At 47.9% G+C, this 26,718-nt stretch overlaps 1 protein-coding gene across 2 annotated transcripts in view; it reads left to right on the forward strand.

Annotated features, from left to right (window-relative positions):
* mlh1 (mutL homolog 1, colon cancer, nonpolyposis type 2 (E. coli)) overlaps window positions 1-26,718 on the forward strand; it is a 124,808-nt gene that overhangs the window by 55,967 nt on the left and 42,123 nt on the right. For both annotated transcript variants that reach the window (XM_072467323.1, XM_072467324.1), the window contains exons 4-9: window positions 2,607-2,680; window positions 3,339-3,411; window positions 7,296-7,387; window positions 12,408-12,450; window positions 13,824-13,912; window positions 21,971-22,083. In XM_072467323.1, the coding sequence (XP_072323424.1) occupies window positions 2,607-2,680; window positions 3,339-3,411; window positions 7,296-7,387; window positions 12,408-12,450; window positions 13,824-13,912; window positions 21,971-22,083 (484 nt within the window). The remainder of the gene's footprint in view (window positions 1-2,606; window positions 2,681-3,338; window positions 3,412-7,295; window positions 7,388-12,407; window positions 12,451-13,823; window positions 13,913-21,970; window positions 22,084-26,718) is intronic.

The following is a 26,718-nucleotide window of genomic DNA, read 5'->3' on the forward strand; positions in this document are numbered from 1 at the left end:
CACACACACACACACACACACACACACACACACACACACACGTCACTCTCACACACACACACACACACACACACACACACACACCGGTCACTCTCACACACACACACACACACACACACACACACACACACCGGTCACACTCACACACACACACACACACCGGTCACACTCACAAACACACACACACCGGTCACACTCACAAACACACACACACCGGTCACACTCACACTCACACACACACACCGGTCACTCTCACACACACACACACACACCGGTCACTCACACACACACACACCGGTCACTCACTCACACACACACACACACCGGTCACTCTCACACACACACACACCGGTCTCTCTCACACACACACACACCGGTCACTCTCACACACACACACACACCGGTCTCTCACACACACACACCGGTCACTCACACACACACACACACACCGGTCACTCACACACACACACACACACCGGTCACTCACACACACACACACACCGGTCACTCACTCACACACACACACACACCGGTCACTCACACACACACACACACACACACACACCGGTCACTCACACACACACACACACACACCGGTCACTCACACACACACACACACACACCGGTCACTCACACACACACACACACACACCGGTCACTCACACACACACACACACACACACACACCGGTCACTCACACACACACACACACACACACCGGTCACTCACACACACACACACACACACACACCGGTCACTCACTCTCACTCACACACACACACACACACACACACACCGGTCACACACACACACACACACACACACACACACACTCACACACACACCGGTCACACACACACCGGTCACACACACACACACACACACACACACACACCGGTCACACACACACACACACACACACACACACACCGGTCACACACACACACACACACACACACACACACCGGTCACACACACACACACACACACACACACACACACCGGTCACACACACACACACACACACACACACACACACACCGGTCACACGAAGAACCAACCCCATCTCCCCCTCCACCCCCAGTGCCTTCCTGGCAACCCCACCACTTCACTCACATTAACTAGCCCGCCCAGCGCATGGTGCCCCCCCCCCCCCCCCCCCACCACCACCACCACCACCACCATCCTAACCATTGACCCCTAGAGATAAAAAGTACAAAAGGCACACTTGCTCCCCCACCAAGGCCTGCCCGGAATACCCCAAACATTTTTTAAAAGCACACAAAGCTCCTCCAAAGTTCAATGCCTTCATACTCCTCCCAGTCCGTTGTCCCTCATAAACGTCATCGCCTTCTCTGGCGTGTCAAAATACAGCTCCTACTTCTGAAAAGTAACCCACAGGTGGGCCCGCTACAATACCCCAAAACACCCCAATAAGGGCGGCCTTAATCTGATTGAACCCACCACCCTCCTCACCAGCTCTGCATCCAAAGTCTTGGTACACCTGCAGCTCGCTCCCTTCCCAGGTACACGTCTTGGATATTTTCCTTGTCCAGAAAGAGGTGTAACTGCACCACCATCGCCCGCAGCGGCTCACCCGCCTGCGACAAACTCCTCAGCACTCTGTGCACTCAGTCCAGCTCCAGAGGCTGATCAAAGGCCCCCTCCCCCATCCTCTCCGCATACACAGCGGCCCCTGCACTTTCAGTACCTTCGGGCATCCCAACAATCCTTACATTTTGTCTCCTGGAGCAATTCTCCAGACCCTCCACCTTCTCCCTCAGCCTCTTCTGGCTCTCCCGCATCACTCCCACCTCCGCCACCAGTGAGGCCAACTGCTCTTCGTGCTCTCCCACAGCCTCCTGCTCTACTTTCTGGATCGCCTGGCCCTGGAACTCCAGCCTCTGCTCAACTTGCTCGATCCCAGATCTCAGCTGTTCCACCACCTTGGCCAGGAGTTCCAGGTTCTCTTTCCTTTGCTGCAAGAACTTATTGTTGAGGAACTCTACCAACTATTCCGTCTACCATTGGGCAGGTAGTGCACTCCACTTATCCTCCGCCATCTTTATCTGTGGCGCACAGGTGCGCTGCTGCTCTTCTTGCACCATAACTTGTCGGCAGATCCATCCAGGGAATACCAGAGGAGTATTACCTTCCCTAGGCACTCCTGTACCCTTTGCCCTCAAATACTATTCTATTTGGGCAGGAAAAGATTGAAAAAACCTGCCTTGAGCGGGAGCCACCAAATGTACGACCACTCACTCCATGGCCTGAAGTTCCATGTAATCCATACTGACTGCTTCTGTTAATCTTGTCCTTAAATCTTGCCTCCTGTTGTCATTTTTTTGGTTACTGCTTTGTGCCCAAACTTACTATTTATAAATTGCTTTATCAACAATTCCCACTCAATTTTTCAGTGTTGTCTATCTGTATATTTGTGGGCTGTGTCCAGACTGAAGAATGTCATGAACATATAGTTTATTGAAAAAAATACTACTGCGCTTAATATTAGCCATCAAACTGTAATTCTACAGTAAAATGTCCTATTGGCACAAAGCATAAAATTAATTCCCTTTATTACAATATTCTACTTCCTCATTTTCTAGGCTCTTGCCAGCATTAGCCATGTCGCGCATGTCACCGTAACAACCAAAACTGCTGATGGGAAATGTGCATTCAGGTAAATGGTTTCTCACTTTTTTTGGGATGCAGCGTGCAAATGAGTGCCCTTTGAGACTTCTACCAAGAATAGCCGGCAAATCATTGAAATTTCCCAATATGTGATGCCAGGGCACCAAGATTGTGCATTTAATCTTCATGACAGTGTGACCTGGACACATCACATGAAGGTTGTGATGGTGTGCTCAGGCACAAATGAGGCAAGCTGATCAACAGGGATTTATCTGGGATATTATACTTTTTAAAACGTGAAGAACTCTATTGCATTATCACTTTTCGTGTCTTCTGCACTTACATCGTTCTTCCCTTTAAAGTTGCACAATTCAGTCATTTTTAGCTCTTGGTTATTAGAATGAACTATTTGTGGTTGTGTGCCCTTCGTTACCTCCGTGAAGATGCAGTAAATTGTATTTTAGAATTAACCTTTCAGATTTGGAGCTTTGCACGATAGCATCACATATAATTAGGGGGCCTGTGGACACCCAAATCCCCAGTCTTTGCCCACAGTTGGTGCAGCTTTGGACTAGGTGCAAGAAATTATAAAACCTGCTTCAGCATCCAAAACTGCTCTTTTGCCTGAGACAGCAAAAAGGGATGGGGTGGTTTGATCAAGTGCATGTTTAAAACACAAATCCTTACATTATTTTTGTGTTCTTCAGAGCTAGCTACTGCGATGGAAGATTAAAGGGTCCTCCAAAACCATGTGCTGGAAACCAAGGTACACAGATCACAGTAAGTGCCTCTTCAATATTTTTATTTTTATTTTGTTTTTTTCTTGATTTGAATATTAAAACCAGCAGATAAGCAATGCGGTTCCTCCCTTGAACTTTAAAACTACTTCCATAACCCAACTCAACCTTGGTTACCTCTCAAATCGATGTCTTTTTTTCTCACAACGGCTCGTTTTAATCCCCCAGGCAAATTTTTGTGTCTGTCACAGCACTGAATTAGTCCTAAGCAGTCACAAATTACATTCTTTGCGACTGCAGCAATGGTAAGTTTTGCCTTCCAGCTTGTCTCTGCAGCCATTAACAGAGTCAACCACACCATCCATATACATCAACTCTTCTAATATCTTGCTGTGTGGGATTGCTGTTGTTTAGTTCTTTTTTAAAAATCTATTTAATTGTAACCAGGGCATCTATTTTTCCATTAGCAAAGGGAGTTGGATGGAGTGCAAAACGGACTGATTGTTTTCACCCAGGAGAATGTATTTGGCACCATATTGTATCACTTGTGTATAGAATCTTTACAAACAAAATAAAGTTCTGCTGTTCCACATTAAGTGAAGGTCTGTACGTAACGTTTTAAGTTTGATGTACTGCCATTGACTACCAATGCACCTGCCTTCAGGTTTCTGCCTCTTGTTCTGGCCTGGTAAATCCCTAGCTGGGCCATTCATCAGTTATGTTAGCTGGTGCTAAAAAAAAATCCTTTGCAGGCACACAACTGCAGTAGTTACAGCTTATCCATTCCCATTTCCAGACACCGTAAAGATATTTCATGTTAAAATGGGTTAAACTAACCTTTTTATCTCATGCTCAGCAAATGTTTGTTTTGCAAAATTGTTAAATTATTTTTTCTTCTCTTAAACTTTTAATTAAGGGGCAATTTGGTGTGGCCATTACACCAACCCTGTGCATCGTTGGGTTGTGGGGGTGAGACCCATGCAGACACTGGGAGAATGTGCAACCTCCACACTGACAGTGAACCGGGGCCGGGATCAAACCTGGGTCCTCAGCACCGTGAGGCACTGCGCAACGGTGCTGCCGAAAATTATTAAATTAGATAGAGATCCATCTGGTTACGCATGTGCAGTGTGGTAGTCCCTGTCATATTAATCACCCTCTGAGCGATCTCAAGGGAAACATGCTCTATTTGAAAAAGCCAGTTGGTGAAACATAGAATTGGAGTAAATTTTTACACCGTTTTCTACTTTAAAAAAAAAAAAAGCGCATTTTATTCAAACTTGTATCAAAGTAGGTTACAGCAAATAAACACCCCGGGAAACATTCTTCCCCAACAATCAACTATACAGTTCGTATAGATTTTTCTCCTTTTTCACCCCCACCCCCACCTGCGACGAACAGCTCCTCAAACAGGGTCTTTTCTCAAACTCCCCTGCTGAGCTCCTTAACTCATACTTTATCTTCTCTAACCACAGGAAGTCATACAGGTCACCCAGTCATGCTGCTACCCCCAGTGGCGATGCCGACCACCACTCCAGCAAAATTTGTCGCCGTGCAATCAGAGAGGCAACGGCCAAGACATCGCCCTTCCTCCTCTTCATGGGCTCTGGCTTCTCTGAAACCCAAAATATCGCCACCAAAGGGTCCGGGTCCACTCCCTCCTCCACTATCCTGGCTAAGACCGCAAACACTCCCGCCCAGAATCTTCCCAATTTTTCACAACCCCAAAACATGTGCGCATGATTCGCTGGCCCCCGCCCACACCTCTCACACTCCTCTGCTACCCCCTGAAAGAACCCACTCATTCTCGCCCGAGTCATATGCGCCCTGTGCACCACCTTAAACTGTGTCAGGTTCATCCTTGCACAAGAGGAGGTCCCGTTTACCCTTCGCAGTGCCTCACTCCATACTCTCCAATTGATCTCCATTCCCAACTCCGCTTCCCATTTCTCCTTGATCTTCACCACCCGCTCGCCTCCCTGCTCCCCCAGCCACTTATATGTATCCCCAATTCTTTAATCCCCTTCCATATCCGGAAGCAGCAGTCGCTCCAGCAGGGTGTATCCCGGCAATCTAGGGAACCCCTTCCAGACCGTTTGTGCAAAGTCCCTAACCTGTAGATACCTGAACTCACTACCTCTCGGCAACTTCACCCTCTCCCTTAGCTCCTCCAGACTGGCGAACCCTTCCTCCAAATACAAATCCCTCGCCTTGACCAGCCCCACTTCCCTCCACTTCCTGTGTACACTATCCATCCCCCCCCCGGCTCAAACCCATGATTCTCGCACAGCGGTGTTAGCACCGACAGCCCTTCCACCCAAAAATGCCTCCTTAGCTGATTCCATATCTTCACCGTGGACTGCACCACTGGGCTCCCTGAATACCTTCTCGGAGCCATTGGCAATGCTGCCGTCACCATAGCCCTCAAACTAGACCCCTTACAAGATTCCTCCTCCATCCTAACCCAGTCTACCTCTTCTCCTTCCCACCACCGCCACACCTTGTCCACATTTGCCGCCCAATAATAATGAAGCAAGTTTGGCAATGCCAACCCCCTCTGTATCTGTATCTCAATCTGTTGCCTCTGCCTCTGTAGCAGGGTCCTCCCCACCCTCGGCACCTTCCCCGCACATACAATGTCAGAGATGATTGGTGTCCACTTTCCGAAAAAAAAGGCCTTTGGTATAAATATCGGGAGAGCCTGAAAGATGAACAAGAACCTCGGCAGAATATTCATTTTCACCTCTTGGACCCTCCCCGCCAACGTTAAGTGCGGTGTATCCCACCTCTTAAGATCCTCCCTGGTCTCCTCCACCAGCTTTGTTAAGTCCCACTTCTGGAGCCCTGTCAATTCCCTCGCTACCTGAATCCCCAAGTACCTAAACCTATCCCTTTCTACCGTAAATGGCATCCCCCCCTTAAATTAGCCCGCTGTGCCAGCTCATTCACCGGGAATACCTCTTTACCCTACATTCAGCTTGTATCCCAAGAACCCTCCAAACCTCCCCAACATGCCCATAATCCTTCCCATACTCTCCAACGGATCCGAAACATACAGCAAGAAGTCATCGACATGGAGCGACACCCGATGCTTCCTCTGTCCCCTCATTATCCCCTGCCACTCTGCCGACCCCCTGAGAGCCATCGCCAATGGCTCTATGGCCAGCGCAAACAGCAGCGGCGACAGCGGGCACCCCTACCTCGTACACCTGTATAATCCAAAGCTTTGTGAGCTCATATCATTCGTCCTCACCCTCGCTCTTGACGCCACATACAGCAACCGCACACATGCCACAAATCTCGGCCCAAACCCAAACCATCCCAAAACTTCGAACAAGTACCGCCACTCCACCCGATCAAATGCTTTCTCCGCATCCATGGACATCACCAACACAGTTTTATACTTAGTTGCAAAGTTATATAGCACGCATTCATCTCCTAGCCCAACAACCACAGTTTTAGTCTGTGTCTATTTATCCTATTTTGGATATTTTGGGTTGTGGCTATTGGAAACTCAGATGAATGCCCACCCACATATAATTAAACATAATTACTACACAATCAAATAGACAGTTTTCATATAAGAAAGAGCTTATATTTATATAGTGCTTTCACCAACTTCAGGATGTTCTGAAGCACTTTACAATCATAGTTTTAAAGTGTAGCCTCCGTTGTTGGGGAATGTCTGTTTGAAATTATATGAGGGATGGAATTTATAAGAGCCGGAATAGACTTTGGTCCCTTGAGTCCATAATTAGATCATAGCTAAACTAATCTTCAAATCCATTTACCTGTCTTTGATTTACATTCCTTGATGGCCTTAGTCAAAGCAAGAAAAATAAACTGTTGCTCTGTAGTGTCCTTCGTTCTGCTTGAGCCCTGAATTTTCTTTCGTGCAGTGCTTCTGATGTTAACATCTGCTTTCAGGTGGAAGATCTTTTCTATAATATTGTCACACGAAGAAAGGCTTTGAAAAATCCAAGTGATGAGTATTCCAGAATCGTGGAAGTTATGAGCAGGTAGATGCAGTTTTAAAAATATCTATTTATCTTGTTGTCTACATTTCTGATCTGCAACTGTTTGGTTGCTTGAACAAGAGGAATATTGGAGGGGATAAGGAAGGAGGGACAAAGTGGGATTAGATTTGACTGAAGTATGAGAGGAAAACATTGGAGACTAAACTGACTGAATGGTCTTTATCTGCAGTTGAACCTTTGAAACATTAAGATAATACTTGTATCTGTAAACTGACTAAATATGCTAACTAAATGGAGTTTGAATGGGAGTACTTTGAGTGCCTGCTTAAGACCATAAGACATAGGAGCAGAGTTAGGCCACTCGTCCCATCGAGTCTGCTCTGCCATTTAATCATGGCTGATACTTTTCTGATCCCCATTCTCCTGCCTTCTCCCCATAATCCCTGATCCCCTTATTAATCAAGAACCTATCTATCTCTGTCAGTGATTTGGCCTCCACAGCCTTCTGCGGCAAAGAATTCCACAGATTCACCACCCTCTGACTGAAGAAATTCCTCCTCATCTCTGTTTTAAACAATCGTCCCTTTAGTCTGAGATTGTGTACTCTGGTTCTAGTTTTTCCCACAAGTGCAAACATCCTCTCCACGTCCACTCTATCCAGGCCTCGCAATATCCTATAAGTTTCAATAAGATCCTCCCCTCATCCTTCTAAACTCCAACGAGTACAGATACAGAGTCCTCGGCCGTTCCTCATACGACAAGCTCTTCATTCCATGGATCATTCTTATAAACCTCCTCTGGACCCTTTCCAAGCCCAGCACATCCTTCCTTAGATAGGGGGCCCAAACCTGCTCACAATACTCCAAATGGGGTCTGACCAGAGTCTTATTTAGCCTCAGAAGTACATCCCTGCTCTTGTATTCTAGCCCTCTCGACATGAATTCTAACATTGCTTTTGCTTTCCTAACTGCCGACTGAACATGCACCTTAACCTTAAGAGAACCGTGAACAAGGACTCCCAAGTCCCTTTGTGCTTCTGATTTCTCCTTCCAAAGTGCATAACCTCACTAGAGCATTGGGTGTCCTTATATAGAGCATGGGGTGTCCTTATATGCCGACAGCTTGCTGTTATACGTGTCGGAACCGAGTGTGTTGATAGGGGGAATATTGGAGCTACTTCGAGTATTTGGGTCTTTCTCGGGGTACAAGCTGAATCTAGACAAGAGAGAGTATTTTGCGGTGTCTCGGCCGGGGGTGGGGGGGGCTGCCATTCCGTAGGGCAGAGGTATCTGGGGGTGCAGGTTGCCTGGGAGTGGGGGAGGCTTCGCAGGTACAACATCTCTAGTTTGGTGGGGAGAGTGAAAGCCGGTCTGGCAAGGTGGGAAAGTCTCCCTCTGTTACTGGTGGGTCGGGTACAGGTTAAAATGAATGTGTTGCCGCGATTTCTGTTTATTTTTCAATGCCTACCGATTTTCCTGCCAAAGGCTTTTTTCAGGGAGATTGAGGGAAGGATTACCTCGTTCATATGGGGAGGGAAGGTGGCCAGAGTGAGAAAGGTGCTGCTACAGAGGGGAAGGCAGGCAGGGGGTTTGGGTCTTCCGAACCTGATGTACTACTACTGGGCAGCGAATGTACGGAGCTGGGCCAGAGGGGTTGATTCCCAGTGGATCAGAATGGAGGAGAGTTTGTGCAGGGGGTCGGGACTGAAAGCACTAGCAACAGCGCCGCTCCCCATAGCTCCGGGGAAATACTGAGTCCGGTAATAATCATAGAATCATAGAATTTACAGTGCAGAAGGAGGCCATTCGGCCCATCGAGTCTGCACCGGCTCCTGGAAAGAGCACCCTACCCAAGGTCCACACCTCCACCCTATCTCCACAACCCAGTAACCCCACCCAACACTGAGGGCAATTTTAGACACTATGGGCAATTTAGCATGGTCAATCCACCTAACCCGCACATCTTTGGACTGTGGGAGGAAACCGGAGCACCCGGAGGAAACCCACGCGCACACGGGGAGAATGTGCAGACTCCGCACAGACAGTGACCCAAGCCGGGAATCGAACCTGGGACCCTGGAGCTGTGAAGCAATTGTGCTATCCACAATGCTACCGTATTGCCCAAGCTTCATTGAGAACTTGGAGGCAGTTTCGCCAACACTTCGGGTTGGGGGCAGGGTCAAGGGAAATGCCGATTCGGGGGAACCACAGATTTGAGCCAGGGAGGTGGGATGGAAATTTTCGGAAATGGGAGAAGAAGGGGATTAAGACGCTAAAAGATTTGTTTCTTCGGGGTCGGTTTGCAGGACTGAAGGAGCTGGAAGTGAAGTATGGGCTAGAGGAGGTGTTGACGAAAGGGGGACTGGAGAAGAGGGTAGTGTCAGCGGTTTACGGAGCTATTTTGGAAGAGGATAAGGCACCACTGGAAGGGATCAAAGCAAAGTGGGAGGAAGAGTTGGGAGAGGTTATAGAGGAGGGGTTCTGGTGTGAGGTGCTCTGGAGACTAAATGCCTCCACCTCGTTTGTGAGGTTGGGGCTGATACAGTTGATGGTGGTATACAGAGCACATCTGACGAGGGCGAGGATGAGCCGATTCTTTGAAGGAGTAGAAGATGTGTGTGAACGTCACTGGCCGCCATCCTGAAAAAGAACAAAGAACAAGAACAAAGAAAAGTACAGCACAGGAACAGGCCCTTCGGCCCTCCAAGCCTGTGCCAACCATGCTGCCCGTCTAAACTAAAATCTTCTACATTTCCAGGGTCCGTATCCCTCTATTCCCATCTTATTCATGTATTTGTCAAGATGCCCCTTAAACGTCACTATCGTAAAAAGACCCCTTTATCCCCACTCTCTGCCTTCTGCCAGTCTGCCAATCCTCTATCCTTGCCAGTATCTTACCCTTAACACCGTGGGCTCTTAACTCATTTAACAGTCTCCCATGCGGCACCTTGTCAAAGGCCTTCTGGAAATCTAAATAAATCATGTCCACTGGCTCTCCTTTGTCTAACTTCCTTGTTACTTCCTCAAAAAACTCAGATTTGTCAGACATGACCTCAACTTGACGAAGCCGTGAGCAGCACGGTGGCGCAGTGGTTAGCACAGCTGCCTCACTGCGCCAAGGTCCCAGGTTCGATCCCGGCTCTGGGTCACTGTCTGTGTGGAGTTTGCACATTCTCCCCGTGTTTGCGTGGGTTTCGCCCCCACAACCCAAAGATGTGCAGGGTAGGTGGATTGGCCACACGAAAATGCCCCTTATTTGGAAAAAATGAGTTGGGCACTCTAAATTATAAAAAAAAACTTGACGAAGCCATGCTGACTCAGTCTTATTCTATCATGCACTTCCAAGTACTCCATGATTTCATCTTTAATAATGGACTGTTAAACCTTACCAATGACCGAAGCCAGGCTAACTGGCCTATAATTCTCCGTCTTCTGCCTCCCTCCCTTCTTAAACAGCGGTGGTACATTAGCCACCTTCCAGTCCTCTGGGACCCTCCCTGCTTCCAATGATTCCTGAAAGATCACCACCAATGCCTCCACAATCTCCTCAGCTATCTCTTTTAGAACCCTGGGGTGTAGTCCAGGGTTCTAAAGGATAAAGAAAGGAAAATATGTTAAACTTGATTATTTAACTGACAATATACCTGCAATGCGAATTTTTTTTAAAAAATTGCTTAAATTTGCCATTGACACGAGTAATTTCAACCTTCAGAAACTGATGAGTTGAAATCACACAAAAATTGTAAAAGTTTTACCGAACCCCAGTCTGTCACTTCCAAGTTTAACAGAGATGGAACAAATGTCGGGGAACCAACCCATCCCAGGGGGCATATTGTCCTTTTTAAGTATAATCCAGCTGGAAACCTTAGTTTAAATCTGCCTTGCATATTTAAAAACATCACTAGATGGTTTATTTTTAATTCTTCCATGAGATGTGGATGCTGTAGTCTTGGCCAGCATTTGGAGCCTATCCTTCATTGTCCTTGAGGAAGTGTTTAGCTGTTGTCTGGACGTGGTTTGACTTTTCAGCAGTGGTTTGGTACCATTGAATGGATTGCTAGGCCATTTCAAAAGGCAGTTAAGAGTCAACCACATTGCTGTGGGTCTGCAAGTCATATGTCGGCCGGACCAGATGTATCCCAGATTAGTTTTTACAACAATGGTAAGCATGCTTACCATTGTTCAGACTTTCTTTCAATTCCAGATTTATCGATTAATTGAATTTAAGTTGTACTAGTGGACGGATTTGAACCTGTGTCTCAAGAACATTAGCCTGGGCCTCAGAATGACTAGTTCAATGATATTACCACTACTCCACCATCTCTCCAGGTTTTCCCAGAGTGGCTCAAGGGAGGAGAGGACAGCTTTGAGGAGATGGTAAATGCCCATCATTGCTTGTGGACTTACTTGCCACCCCACGTTTACTGCCTCTGGACACTGCCACTGCCTTTGCGATCCTACCTCTTGCGGGTCAAGTTTCCATGCTTACCGCCTCCCTTGGAGTGTTCTCCACCCCACAGGGAGCCATGCCTGTCAGTCAGAATGTGGGCCCGACTAAAACCACGATCACCTACCATTTAAAAAATATATATATATAAATTTAGAGTACTCTATTCCAATTAGCAATATAGCGTGGCCAATCCACCTATCCTGCACATCTTTTGGGTTGTGGAGGCGAAACCCACGCAAACACTGGGAGAATGTGCAAACTCCACAAGGACAGTGACCTAGGGCCGGGATCAAACCTGAGACTTCAGCCCGTGAGGCAGCAGTGTTAACCACTCGCGTACCATGTTGTATCATGAAAGTAAATCAAGGTTGCAGCCATCCATCTACTGCACTTATTCTAACAATTATATTTGTTGATATACATCTGGATTGGGAGATGAATACTGCTTGCACAATCTGTGCTTGGTAGAGGAGCTCTCTATACTTGCATCACATAGTGAGAGATGATTATCTTAACTAATAGGACTCCCAAATAACTTCTCCTTTTCAGCATTTTCTGATTGCCAAAGCACATTGTTCTATTTGGTCACTATTTCCACAATCTTGCCTTCCAGATATGCAATTCACAATTCGGGAGTGAGCTTTGCGGTGAAGAAGGTGAGTTCTGAATGGTTTGACTAAATCTTTTCTTTCTCCTGAAACATTTATTTTGTCAATCTTGGGTCGTTCTTATGCCTAAAGAAAAATCCCGGTGGAAATATTGGGGTAGATTTTATGAATTCCTGCTCCAGGTGCCAAACCACAGTCTGCTTGTCAAGATTTTAGAAATCTTTGCATGTTGTGACTCTGTCCTGGTAACTTCCTCGATTAATTATCTGTGTTTTCATCTTGCAAAACCACCCTGGTAGATTTCCATGCAAGTTATTAACCCCTTGGAGGTGTAAAGATCACAACATCTTGTAAACAGGTTGTAGTTTTGTTGCTTTTTTGTGAGTATTTACTTCTGACGTGGCTGTGAGAGCGACACTGGCAGTTTTGTGTGTGAGACAGACCAGTGTTCTTGAAATCATCTCACTCTGTTCATTGTTCTACACTATGACTGTCACTTTGGCTACCTATCCAATATCTAGACTTTTACATTACTTTTTCATTCGCATTATACTGATTCCAGTTAGCTTGGAGATGCATAAAGAATTAAAATTCTAAGATTGGAAAAAAGGTGTCAGTCCTTGGAAAGAAAAGGAAATAAAGTCTGTAACTTCCGAGCTCCGGGTAGTGTATCTGTGGGGAACTCAAAGATGCTCCAGGGGACTCCACCTGGACGTTCCCAGCTGGCACTTTCCTGGGAAGTTTAAACTTTCTTTGGACAATTTTCCCCCACTCGGAACCATCTGGTTTGTGTTATACCAGCATTTACCCAGGAAATGTTAGAAGAATTAAAACCAGTTTAGCTTCTGGGTAACTATAGTGCTGATCCACTCCGCCCATGACCTGGCCAAGGCGAGGGAGGAAATGAGGGTTGCTGAAGTAAGGGCAGGGATCCAGGGGGAAAGGTTCCAAGGCGAGGCAGGAGTCCAGAGAGGATGGGGGTTCAGCAGTATTGGGGAGGTAAGGGTGGGGTGGGGTGACCAAAGCGGGTGGGGGTTATGTAGGTGGGAGGGGAGCCCCCTCAGCTCCCATTCCTTGATTGATGCGTCAGGTTATCTCAAATTCACACTTCAGCTCAGTTATTCTGAGCCTGCAAGATTCGAGATGGAGGTACAGACATGTTTGCTCGGAACAGTCTCGCCGTTCACTGAATTTCCGTGTCCTGCTGTCCAGACACACAACCTGCTTGACACCTCTTGGACTCGATTATTTATATAATTTATAACTACTCTTTGTTACAATCTTTTTCTTTTCCCACGCACCAACTTGCAATATGCACCAAAAGAATGGAAAAAAATTCAATGCCTCTATTAAACTAATTAAACTTCTCAGAAATGAGCTTAACTCAGTAACAATTATTTGTGTATTTGGTTTATTTCTAGCAAGGTGAAACTGTTGCTGATGTGAGAACATTGCCTAATGCCTCAACTCTGGATAATATTCGAACAATCTTTGGGAATGCTGTTAGCAGGTATGGTCAGTTCAGAATGCACGTTTAGATCATGAAATTTAAAATGGGGGTAGGACTGAACTGGACACTTATAACGGCAAACTGTGCAGATGCTGTAACTCTGAAATAAAAACAGAAAATGGTGGAAATATTCAGCCAGTCTGGTAGCATCTGTGGAACAAGAAACAGACTTGGTTTCAGTTCTATGACATTTTTGCCTGATATCGATAACAATATGGGATAAGCACAGAGGGTGTAAGTGGTAGGGACTGTAGTACCCTGCTGTGAAATCCCTTGTGTCATCCTTGGTGAACTGGGAAGCACAGAAATTCATTGCTGAAGTCACTTGAAGTTGTAACATGAGTTGTGCTCATGGCAGATTGCCCGACTGCTTTGGTGCTAAAAGTATGGTGACTACAGATTTACACGTGGTGATGTGTAGTCACATCCAGATAGCATGTCATGAGATGGTGGGTGGAATTTAGTGGGTTTGGTGGCAGAATAGGGCCATAAAATAGCAACTGAATGCAGGGGATTAAGTGCCTAACACCATGGAATTTGACCACCAGCTGAGATTGTGATGGGCAGCCTTCCCGCTCAGAAGTCGATTTAAGGCCTTTAAAGTGGATAATTATGGGCCACCTAAAGGCCTCTTGATGCACCTCTGTGATTTTACCAGTGGCAGATAGGCCCTCTACTGCATGAGGAAATCCCCAGTAAATTTGGCAGCCTCCCTGCTGGTTCGGGGCGAGATCTGGGCGCGGATTTGTTCCTGAGTAGAAGGAGCCCAGCCCTGGTGTCAAGGACCATCCTCCTGACAATACCCCATCCTGCCCTCACCAACCACTTACCCACCCCTCTTCTGCCCTTGCCAAATTGCCCCTGCTGGGACTGAAGAACTATTTGATTGGCCGGCTCCCCGGGCGGTCAGGCAGGTTTGCCCTTGGTCCGCGATCAGAGCCATTGTTGTTCTGACAAAACTTAGCTCTTAGCAATCCAATCTCCAGGTCCATCATGGTTCTCCGAGATCTGCAATCTCTTTCCGATCTCTGCTTCCTACTCTTTTTTTTTTTAAATATATATTTGATTAAAGTTTTTCGATCAAACAAAAATTTCCCATTTTACAACTTTGTAATAATATATACATTGATCGTTTTTTAAATAAATAATAAGCTAACTAACGGCAACTGCCAACAACAAAATAATAAACAACAGATAGTAACTAAAATAGTAACTTTGTAACATCTAATATAAATAACTAATATATATAAACACACACATAAAACCCCTGAGGACCCAAATGAGCCCTCTTCCCCCTCCCCCTCCCCCCTGGGTTGCTGCTGCTACCTTTCCTATTTTCCCTTATCGCTCTGCGAGATAGTCGAGGAACGGTTGCCACCGCCTGGTGAACCCTTGAGCCGAACCTCTTAGTGCGTACTTTATCAGCTCCAATTTTATGAACCCTGCCATGTCGTTTATCCAGGCCTCCACGCCCGGGGGTTTAGCTACTTTCCACATAAGTAGAATCCTTCGCCGGGCTACTAGGGACGCAAAGGCCAAAACATTGGCCTCTCTCGCCTCCTGCACTCCCAGCTCATCTGCAACCCCAAATATAGCCAACCCCCAGCCTGGTTCGACCCGGACCCCACCACCTTTGAAATCACTTTTGCTACACTCACCCAGAACCCATGCAATACTGGACATGACCAAAACATGTGGGTGTGGTTCGCCGGGCTTCCCGCGCATCTCCCGCACATCTCCCGCACCTATCCTCCACTCCAAAAAATCTACTCAGCCTTGCTCCAGTCATATGCGCCCTGTGTAGAACCTTGAATTGTATCAGGCTGAGCCTGGCACACGAGGACGAAGAGTTTACCCTACTTAGGGCATCCGCCCACAGCCCCTCCTCTATCTCTTACCCCAGCTCCTCCTCCCATTTTCCCTTCAGCTCCTCTACCATCATCTCCCCCTCGTCTCTCATTTCCCATATATATCTGACACCCACCCATGCCCCCAAAATCACTCTGTCCTGGATCTCTTGCGCCGGGAGCTGCGGAATTTCCCTCACCTGTTGCCTCACAAATGCCCTCACTTGCATATAGCGAAATGCATTCCCAGGTGGCAACCCATATTTTTCTGTCAGTGCTCCCAGACTCGCGAACGTCCCGTCTAAGAACAAGTCCTTCAATTTCACAATTCCAGCTCGCTGCCAAGATTTAAATCCCCCATCTATCCTTCCCGGGATGAACCTATGGTTCCTTATCAGGGACCACACTGAGGCACCCGTCACTCCCTTATGCCGTCTCCACTGCCCCCAAATTTTCAGAGTTGCCACCACCACTGGGTTTGTGGTGTATTTTTTCGGGGAGAACGGTAACGGCGCCGTCGCCAGTGCTTTTAGGCTAGTTCCCCTACAGGATGCCATCTCCAGTCTTTTCCACGCCGCTCCTTCCCCTTCCCTCATCCACTTACATATCATTGACATGTTGGCGGCCCAATAATAATCACTTCGACTCGGCAGTGCCAGTCCCCCTCTGTCCCTACTGCGCTGCAGGAACCCCCTCTTTACTCTTGGGGTCTTTCCAGCCCACACAAAGCTCATAATACTCTTGTCCACCTTCTTAAAAACGGCCTTTGTAATCAGTACAGGGAGGCACTGGAACATAAAAAGAAACCTCGGAAGGACCACCATTTTAACCGCCTTCACCCTGCCCGCCAATGACGGGCGCCATGTCCCACCTCCTAAAGTCCTCTTCCATCTGCTCTACCAGTCGTGCCAAGTTAAGCTTATGCAAGGTTCCCCAGTTCCTGGCCACCTGGATCCCTAAATACCGGAAATCCCTTGTTACCCTCCTCAACGGTAAATCGTCTATTCCCCTGCCCTGTTCCCCGGGGTGCATCACAAACAGTTCACTCTTCCCCATATTCAATTTATATCCTGAAAATTCTCCAAACTCCCTGAGTGTCTGCATTATCTCAGGCATCCCCTCCACTGGGTCCGCGACATACAACAACAAATCATCCGCGCATAATGATACCCGATGCTCTTCTCCTCCTCTAAGTACCCCCCTCCACTTCCTAGAGCCCCTCAGCGCTATGGCCAGTGGCTCAATTGCCAACGCAAACAGTGACTGGGACAGGGGACATCCCTGTCTTGTACCCCTATATAGTCGGAAGTGGTCAGATCGTTGCCTATTTGTAATCACACTTGCCACCGGGGCCCTGTACAGGAGCTGAACCCATCTAATGAACCCTTCTCCAAATCCAAATCTCCTCAGTACTTCCCACAGGTAGTCCCACTCCACTCTATCAAATGCTTTCTCTGCATCCATCGCCACCACTATCTCCGCCTCCCCCTCTGGTGGGGGCATCATCATCACTCCCAGCAGCCTCCGTATATTAGCATTCAATTGCCTCCCTTTAACAAACCCCGTTTGATCATCATGCACCACCCCAGGGACACAGTCCTCTATCCTCGTCGCCATCACCTTGGCCAAAAGCTTGGCATCTACGTTCAAGAGGGAAATAGGCCTGTATGACTCGCACTGCAGCGGGTCTTTGTCTCTTTTCAGGATCAGCGATATCGTCGCCTCCGACATCGTCGGGGGTAGTGTCCCCCTTTCCCCTAGCCTCATTAAAGGTTCTCGTCAGAAGTGGGGCCAGCAGGTCCACGTGTTTCCTATAGAACTCCACCGGGAACCAATCCGGTCCCGGGGCCTTCCCTGCCTGCATGTTCCCAATTCCTTTTACCACCTCAATCTGCGCTCCCAGTCCTGTCATCTCCTGTTCCTCAACCTTCGGGAACTCCAACTGGTCTAGGAAACGCATCATTCCCTCTTTCCCTTCCGGGGGTTAAGCCTTATATAGCCTCTCGTAAAATACCTTAAACACCTGGTTCACCCTCTCCGCTCCCCGTTTCATCTTTCCCTCCTCGTCTCTAACCCCTCCGATCTCTTCTCGCCGCCCCCCTCTTCCTAAGTTGTTGGGCCAGCAGCCGGCTCGCCTTCTCATTCATAGAATTTACAGTGCAGAAGGAGGCCATTCGGCCCATCGAGTCTGCACCGGCTCTTGGAAAGAGCACCCTACCCAAGGTCAACACCTCCACCCTATCCCCATAACCCAGTAACCCCTCCCAACACTAAGGGCAATTTTGGACACTATGGGCAATTTAGCATGGCCAATCCACCTAACCCGCACATCTTTGGACTGTGGGAGGAAACCGGAGCACCCGGAGGAAACCCACGCGCACACGGGGAGGATGTGCAGACTCCGCACAGACAGTGACCCAAGCCGGAATCGAACCTGGGACCCTGGAGCTGTGAAGCATTTGTGCTAACCACCATGCTACCGTGCTGCCCCAATTCATATTCTCTCCATATTCATACTGCACTCCCTGTGCCTTCCTCCATTGTGCCTCCCCCTTACCCGTGGTCAACAAGTCAAAGTCCATGTGCAATCTCCGTCTTTCCCTGTATAGCCCTTCATCTGGTGCCTCCGCATATTGCCTATCCACCCTCAAAATCTCCCTCAACAATCTCTCCCTTTCTTTACCCTCTTGTTTCCCCTTATGGGCCCTTATGGAGATCAGCTCCCCTCTAACTACCGCCTTCAGCGCCTCCCAGACCACTCCCACCTGGACCTCTCCGTCATCATTAATCTCTAGGTACCTTTCAATACATCCCCTCACCCTTACACATACCCCCTCGTCCGCCAACAGTCCCATATCTAATCTCCAGAGTGGACGCTGTTCCTTTTCCTCTCCTACTTCCAGATCTACCCAATGTGGGGCATGATCTGAAATGGCTATAGCCGAATACTCCGTTCCTGCCACCTTCGGGATCAGCGCCCTTCCCAGGACAAAGAAGTCTATCCGGGAGTACACTTTGTGGACATGGGAGAAAAAGGAAAACTCTTTACTCCTTGGCCTAGTAAATCTCCAGGGATCCACTCCTCCCATCTGCTCCATAAAGCCCTTGAGCACTTTGGCCGCTGCCGGCCTCCTCCTGGTCCTAGATCTGGACCGGTCCAGCACAGTGTTGAAGTCCCCGCCCCCCCCCATTACCAACTTTCCCATCTCCAGGTCCGGGATGCGTCCCAACATACGCTTCATAAAGTTTGCGTCATCCCAGATCGGGGCATATACATTCACCAGCACCACCGCCTCACCTTGCAATCTGCCACTCACCATCACGTATCTACCCCCACTGTCCGCCACTATGGTCTTCTCCTCAAGCAATACCCGTTTCTCCACCAGTATTGCCACCCCTCTATTTTTCGCATCCAAGCCCGAGTGGAATACCTGTCCCACCCATCCTTTTCTTAATCTGACCTGATCCGCCAGTTTCAGGTGCGTCTCCTGAAGCATGACCACGTCTGCCTTTAGCTTCTTTAGGTGCGCAAGTACCCTTGCCCTCTTAATCGGCCCATTCAACCCTCTCACGTTCCACGTGATCAACCGGGTTGGGGGGCTCTTTACCCCCCCCCCCCCCCCCCCCCCCATCGACTAGCCATCCCCTTTTTTAGACCAGCTCCTCACCCGGTTCCCACGCACCCGCTTATCCCCCCGACGGCGCCCTCCCGTCCCGACCATCCCATCCCGTAACAGCTCCCCCTTCCCCTTAGCAGCAGCAACCCAGTTAACACCCCCCCCCCCCTCCCGCTAGATCCCTCTCCAGCTTAGTTGCTCCCCCCATATTGCTTCCGGAAGTCAGCAAACTCTGGCTGACCTCGGCTTCCCCATTTATCCTTAGCCTCCCATTATGTGAGGCCTCCTCCTTCCTGCGCCCCCTTTTCCCGCCACAATTTCCATAGCGCGGGAACAAAGCCCGCGCTTCCCTCTTGGCCCCGCCCCTGATGGCGCAGCTCCCTCTCTCCTTCCCCCTCCCCTTCCCCACTGGCGCCCACATTTCTTCGTGTGTCCCCCCTTCCAGGGGAAAGAACATTTTCCCCCATCTGATTCACAGTCCCTTGCCACCACCTCACTACTTCATTTCAAACACTCTTTCTCCAATCTAGTCCAACTTCTCCTCTTCAATAAATGTCCACGCCTCTTCTGCCGTCTCGAAGTAGTGGTGTTTGCCCTGGTGTGTAACCCACAGTCTTGCCGGCTGCAACATTCCGAACTTCACTTTCCTCTTGTGGAGCACCGCCTTGGCCCGATTGAAACTCGCCCTCCTTCTCGCCACCTCCGCACTCCAATCCTGATACACGCGGATCACCGCGTTCTCCCACTGCTGCTCCGTGTCTTTTTCGCCCATCTCAGGACCATCTCCCTGTCCTTGTAGCGGTGGAACCTCGCCACTATTGCTCGAGGTATTTCTCCTGCCTTTGGTCTTCTCACGAGGACTCGATACGCTCCCTCCACTTCCAGGGGGCCCGTCGGGGCCTCAGCTCCCATTAAGGTATGGAGCATCGTGCTCGCATACGCCCCAACGTCCGCTCCCTCTGCCCCTTCGGGAAGACCCAAGATTCTTAAGTTCTTCTTTCTCGAGCTATTTTCCAGGGCTTCCAGTCTCTCCATACACCTCTTATGCAGTGCCTCGTGCGTCTCCGTCTTCACCACCAAGCCCTGTATCTCGTCCTCATTTTCGGCAGCTTTTGCCTTCACTCCACGGAGCTCCATCTCTTGGGTCTTCTGCGCCTCCTTTAACCCCTCAATCGCCTGCAGCATCAGTGCCAGCACCTCCTTCTTGAGCTCCTCCACACATCGCCGGAGGAACTCCTGCTGTTCCAGGCCCCATACCAACTGGCCTCCCTCCGCCGCCATCTTGCTTCTCACTTCCCTTCTTTGCTGCTGCTCCAGAGTATCCTCTGCAATCTGGCCACTATTATCTCTTCTGTCCATTCACATCCGGGGGGACTCCTTTCTATGTCGCCTCACAGTGGGTTTAGCCTTCGAAAATTGCCGTTGGGGCTCCTGATAAGAGCCCAAAAGTCCGTTAAAACGGGAGGTGCCGAAACGTGCGACTTAGCTGGTCATCGCCGCACCCGGAAGTCCCTGCTTCCTACTCTTGAACACAAGAAACAAATGTTGTCAGTGCTGGGCACTCTGCAAGAAAGTGACATTTGCGGTTATTTTAACTTTGGTTGTAAGGAAGTGAAGGCAGCAACTGGAATATTTAGCAAAACATCTGTCCCACAACAGATCTTAACTCGATGCCGGTTTAAAAAATAATTCTCACTATAGATTTCCACTTTAATTTGGAATCAGCTGAGAGATCCAACTTCTGCCTCTGCGGCAGTTGCCACAGTCTCCTCCGCAGTCAAACAGTGGAGATATGTGCAGTTCTGACACTTTCCTGCAAGCTCAGGTTATGTTAGTTTCTCAATTAGTTCCCACTATTGCCTGGTATCCCCTGGCAGAGAACATCAGACTGAGGAAGCTGCAGTCTTCCAGGAGCACAGCTGTTGTGTGACCCTTCTAGCGACTACAGCATTGAATGTTTGAGCTTCACAGCCAATTACTATTGGCCCTGGGGGATTTGACAACAGCAAGTTGTTCCTCCGTACTACATTGCCTACTTATCTGCACTTATCCCATACAGCTGCCTATATAACTGGTTAATGAACCATTTGTCAGTATCCTTGGGTTCGATTCCAAGGATCTCATTTGAAATATATTGATTATGATTTTGCTAATATCAAGTAGACAGGTCTTCATTTGCTGATAAATCTGCCTGAAATCTCCTATCAACTTTTCACATTGAAAAATGAAATGAAAATCGCTTATTGTCACAAGTAGGCTTCAAATGAAGTGGCAGTCAATTTGTACACAGGAAATTGCAACAGCCTGTTATGATACAATCCACCTTGTATAGAGGCAGAGTGTATTAGCATGAATTTGACTGATTTATACAGTAGGAACTGCAGCAACGGAAATCCAGAAAGCTTTATTTGATGAGAACAAAGATGTGGCATATTATCAACTACACATGTTACTGAAACCAACTATTTTCTGATTAAACTAGTTAGTATTCTAGAACCACAAGGCACTTGAGATTCAATTATGCAGATTTGGAATGCATTAGTAACCTTGGAAAGACTTGTCAACTTCATGGTGTGGTTTTGTTTCCACTGCAGGGAATTAATTGAAGTGTGTCTTGAAGATCCAAAATTTGCTTTCAAAATGAAAGGTTATATATCAAATGCAAATTACTCAGTGAAAAAGTGTATCTTTTTACTTTTCATCAATCGTAAGTGAACTTTTAAACTGGTACTTGAAGTGGTTTATTTTTCAAACTATACCCCATCCGTTTCACTAACCCATTACTCCCATCCTTTTGATTTGTGTCCGATTACATCCTTGTCTGCCACAAGTTTCAAATTAGGACTCTGTTCCCAGCATAATATCTTGCTGGAGTAAAGTACAGATCAGAAAATTAGTTAGGGAGCCATGTGCAGGTCTCTTAAGATTTTCTGCTCATTAATAGACAGAAAATAGTGTGTCCAATTGTTGGAGGGAAGTAAAGCTCCGAGTCTGTTCTCGACCGCGTGGAGTTGTAAAAGTTGCATTTATTCGGAATTGCTGTGTGCACACGGGAGAGGCAAGTTCTGCTGCTAGCCTCAGCTCGCAAAAGTTAGCTCTGATCATAGTCAGAATTACACGCTTATATATTTAAGGTTCTTTCAGATTTACAAGTAGGTATTGATGTCATCAATTCAGTTGGAACAATACAAGGTGATCAGTATGCATATTTTCTGATCCCTTTAATGGGAAAACAATCAGCTAATACAATGCTTCTTTACAATCTCCTGGATTCTGTTCAACATACTTCCTTTACCCTGAACTTCTGAATGTTTTTATCCCCTGCACTGGGCTAGACAATGAATCTCCTACAGACAGCTGGAGCCATGATTTCTGTGACGTGGGTCCCCTTTTTATCCTAATGTCCTGTGAGATGATTGAATTATCTCCAATGCAGGTGACTGTTCTTTAAGGCCCAACATTTCAACCCCTTGCCTGCTGGTTTTTCCCTTGATCTGTGCTGTTATAATACTTGAGACATCCTTTATTATTACTTATATCAATTCTGACACATATAGCAATTTCTTCCACGAACACCAATGAAAATGAAATGAAGATCGCTTATTGTCACAAGTAGGCTTCAAATGAAGTTACTGTGAAAAGCCCCTAGTCGCCACATTCCGGCGCCTGTTCGGGGAGGCTGTTACGGGAATTGAACCGTGCTGCTGGCCTGCCTTGGTCTGCTTTCAAAGCCAGCAATTTTCATAGAATTTACAGTGCAGAAGGAGGCCATTCGGCCCATCGATTTAGCCCTGTGCTAATGCTGAGCTCCCAGCCTAATTTGCCAAGTCATGCTCCAATCAGATTGAGACTCTGTACCTGGAAAGGAATCTCTCAATTTGGTACTGAGGCCAAGATTCTCTGGCAGATTTTCCTTGGTTTTCATGCCACAAGTGTGGTGGCCACAGATGTTCTATGTGATGCTGTATGGTCACATCCAGGTAACATATGAGATGGTAAGTACAGTCCTGCAGTAGTGATGGGTCTTCGATATGTTGGAACTTCCACCTGTCCATGGTCCAGGGCAATTTCCCACGTTTGGATCAATTTGATTGACTGTTTGGTGGTGATGGTGAGGCTATTGCTGCAGTATCATTTGGTGGTGACACAGGTTAAAGTTTGGGAAACTAGAATCTGCTGCTTTGCCTTCAACAGAGTAGGGAAAATGCATTTATAAAGTAGTTTCCTCCCACAGTAACACTGGATGTCAGTATCACACAAGTGTGCATGCATGCAGAAGTGTTAAGGGACATGTGTAAGGAAACATGTTGCATGATGTGGAGATGCCGGCGTTGGACTGGGGTGAGCACAGTAAGAGGTCTGACAACACCAGGTTAAAAATCCAACAGGTTTGTTTCAAATCACTAGCTTTCGGAGCACTGCTCCTTCCTCAGGTGAATGAAGAGGTAGGTTCCAGAAATATATATATAGACAAAATCAAAGATGCAAGACGATGCTTAGAATGCAAGCATTTGCAGGTAATTAAGTCTTTACAGATCCAGAGAGAGGGGTAATCCCAGGTTAAAGAGGTGTGAATTGTCTCAAGCTAGGACAGTTGGTAGGATTTCACAAACGTTCGCGGTGCCAAAGAGGGGCTTGTCGTGAGGAGTAGGGGCAGTGGGAGTGGAGGGCAAGTTACTGTGGGCGGGCTGTGGCGGTGGCTGGGGGAGTGCATGTGGTTCCGGGGGCTGGGGTGACTGGGGGCAGAGAGATTGCGCCAGTGTTCAGAGATAGTAATCAAATCCGGGAGGCTCTCACTGTCTTCGGAGTCAAGGTGAAAGTCTGTATCTGCGGGCATGGACAAGGAATAAATGCCGGCATGGCTGGGGGAGGGTTGGTGTAGGGGTCAAACTAGGTTGTCGATGGGCGGGGTGTAATCGTCTCCTATTGCCAGAGAGATGTGGTGGGAGTGGCTACATTGTGATCCGTGGACTTTGAGTTGGTTGATGTGGAACCAACCAGTTTTACCGTTGGGGTACGTTGTCTTGTACACGGAGGGGCTCACTTTGTCGGAAATGGAGTAGGGTCCTGCAAATTTTGGGGAGAGGAAAAAAACTGGGGTTATAAAGTGAAACCATTACTTGCTGACCGACTGTGTACTCTACGGAGTGGACGGTTTTGTCAAAGCAGGCTTTACTCTGCTTCCTTCTAGCGCCTAGTCAGACAGCTGCAGCGAGTTGTGCTGCTTTAATGTTATCTGTAACCTGTTGGACTGCTTTTTCGTGGGTGAGGGCAGTTACTGGAGGGCTTGCCAAATCGAGGCCTAATAAATATTCAATACCCTTAATGGGCCGTCCGGACATGAGAGTGTGGGGGGTGAAACCTGTGGAACTGGAAACAGTGTTCCGAATAAACATGAGAGCAAATGGGAGGACTGTGTCCCACGTGGTATTGTTCTGTTGCACCATCTTCCTCATGGTCGCTTTTAAAGTTCGATTCATTCTCTCGACAATGCCACTGGATTGGGGGTGATATGCTCTATGGAATTTCTGCCTGATCCCAAAAATTGTTAAAACATTTTGCATGACACTGCCGGTGAAGTGGGAACCTTGGTCTGACTCAATGCTGCGGGGGAGACCCCAGCATGTGAATATCTGTTGGGTCAAAATCTTAGCGGTGGCCTTTGCTGTGTTTGTCCGTGAGGGAAATGCTTCTACCCATGTAGTAAAGGTGTCGATTACAACCAGCACGTACTTCAAACCATTTCTGCAAGGGGGAAGGGGGCCAATGTAATCGATTTGCAAGTTTGTCCAAGGGCCATTCACAGGGCGGGTGTGACTTAATTGTCCTTTCTTTGCGTAAAGTTCTAGATTGTTCTGAGCACAGATAAGGCAATTCTCGACATAATTGGTTACATCGCTTTTAAAATCGGGCCACCAAAACAAAGGTCTTAAATGGGCAGTGGTATTGTCTATCCCCTGATGTCCGTGTCCGTCATGAAATTGGTAAATGAGCTGGTTTCTGTCCTGGGACCACATAAATTCCGTTTTTTAAAACTATGCCATCCTGTACAGTCGGTGCGTCCTTCCATTTATCATAGGGGGCTGGGAAGTTTCCATCTAAAACCTGTTTGAGGGTGTCGTCTGCTTTTTGGCCTTGGGATTGATCCGGGAAACCTGGATTACCTGGACTGTGTATCGGTTCGCTTTCGAGTGACTGCCAGAAGTGACCATGGCGTGATCCTGCCTTGGCTAGTCTGCCTTTACATTACCGGGTGGGGGGGAGCGATAATGGCTTCTTACTTTAATGATACCATATGTGCGATCTGAGGCTGTCTTGAGAATGTGCTTTAACAACGGGGCAGAGGGTAGGGGTTTTCCATCGGCTGGAACAAAGCCTCAAGATTCCCACAGGGGCAGGAATTCTGTTAAGCTGTTGCACACATACAGGCTGTCGGAGTGTATGTCTGCGGGAGTTGGAAATGAGTCGAGGTGCTGGATTACATGGATTATGGCTGCGAGTTCTGCTGCTTGTGAGCCTAGGTGGCTGGGCAATTTTAAAGAAATCTCTTCTAGTGGGCGTCCCTGCGCGTCTTCCACCTAAATTCCACAACCAGTAATTCTAACCATTTTCGATTGTGGAAGAACCGTCGACATAAATTTGTAAAGTATCCCCTGTGGTTTGGGAATTCTGTGTCTTACTGCCTGCTCTTGGGTGTAGTGATTTTGGGATAAAGGGTCCTGTGTGGTGTTGGGCTGCTATGATCTGGCACTCATGTGGGGTCCCTGCATATTGGAGATTATCGGACAGAAATGTATGGGTTTTGGTGCGTTTTACCGTAATGTCCCGGCCTTGCAACAGTAGTGTCCAGTGAGCTGCTCTGATTTGGCTGACTGATCGTCCTTTAATCTACCATCTAGTAATAGTTGCGTGGGGGGTCTGCTCGGTGAAGATCATGACTGGGTTGAGGTCTGTGATGTACGCAAAGTACTGTACTGCCCAAAAGACTGCAAGCAAGTGCCGTTCGCAGGCTGAAAATCCTTGCTCTACAGGGTCTAACTCTTGAGGCATAGGCTACGGGTCCGAAGTGATCGTGGCGTTCTTGCAGGAGCACTGTTGATAGGGTTCGGTCGGTGGTTGCTACTTCTATGGCATAAGGCAAGTCTGGGGCTGGAAGTTGTAAAGCGGGGGCTGTGCCTAGGGTGCGTTTTAAACATCGATGGCGTCTGTGTGCTGCGGAAGCCATTCCCATGGGGCATTCTTTTTAAGGAGCTCTTGAGAGTGGGGCTGCTTTGGTGGCAAAACCATCTATATAATTTCTACAATATCCTACCAAACCGAGGAATGACCGGAGCGCAGTGAC

The sequence above is a fragment of the Scyliorhinus torazame genome, chromosome 11 (assembly GCF_047496885.1).
Source record: "Scyliorhinus torazame isolate Kashiwa2021f chromosome 11, sScyTor2.1, whole genome shotgun sequence".
In the NCBI taxonomy this organism is placed as follows: Eukaryota; Metazoa; Chordata; class Chondrichthyes; order Carcharhiniformes; family Scyliorhinidae; genus Scyliorhinus; species Scyliorhinus torazame.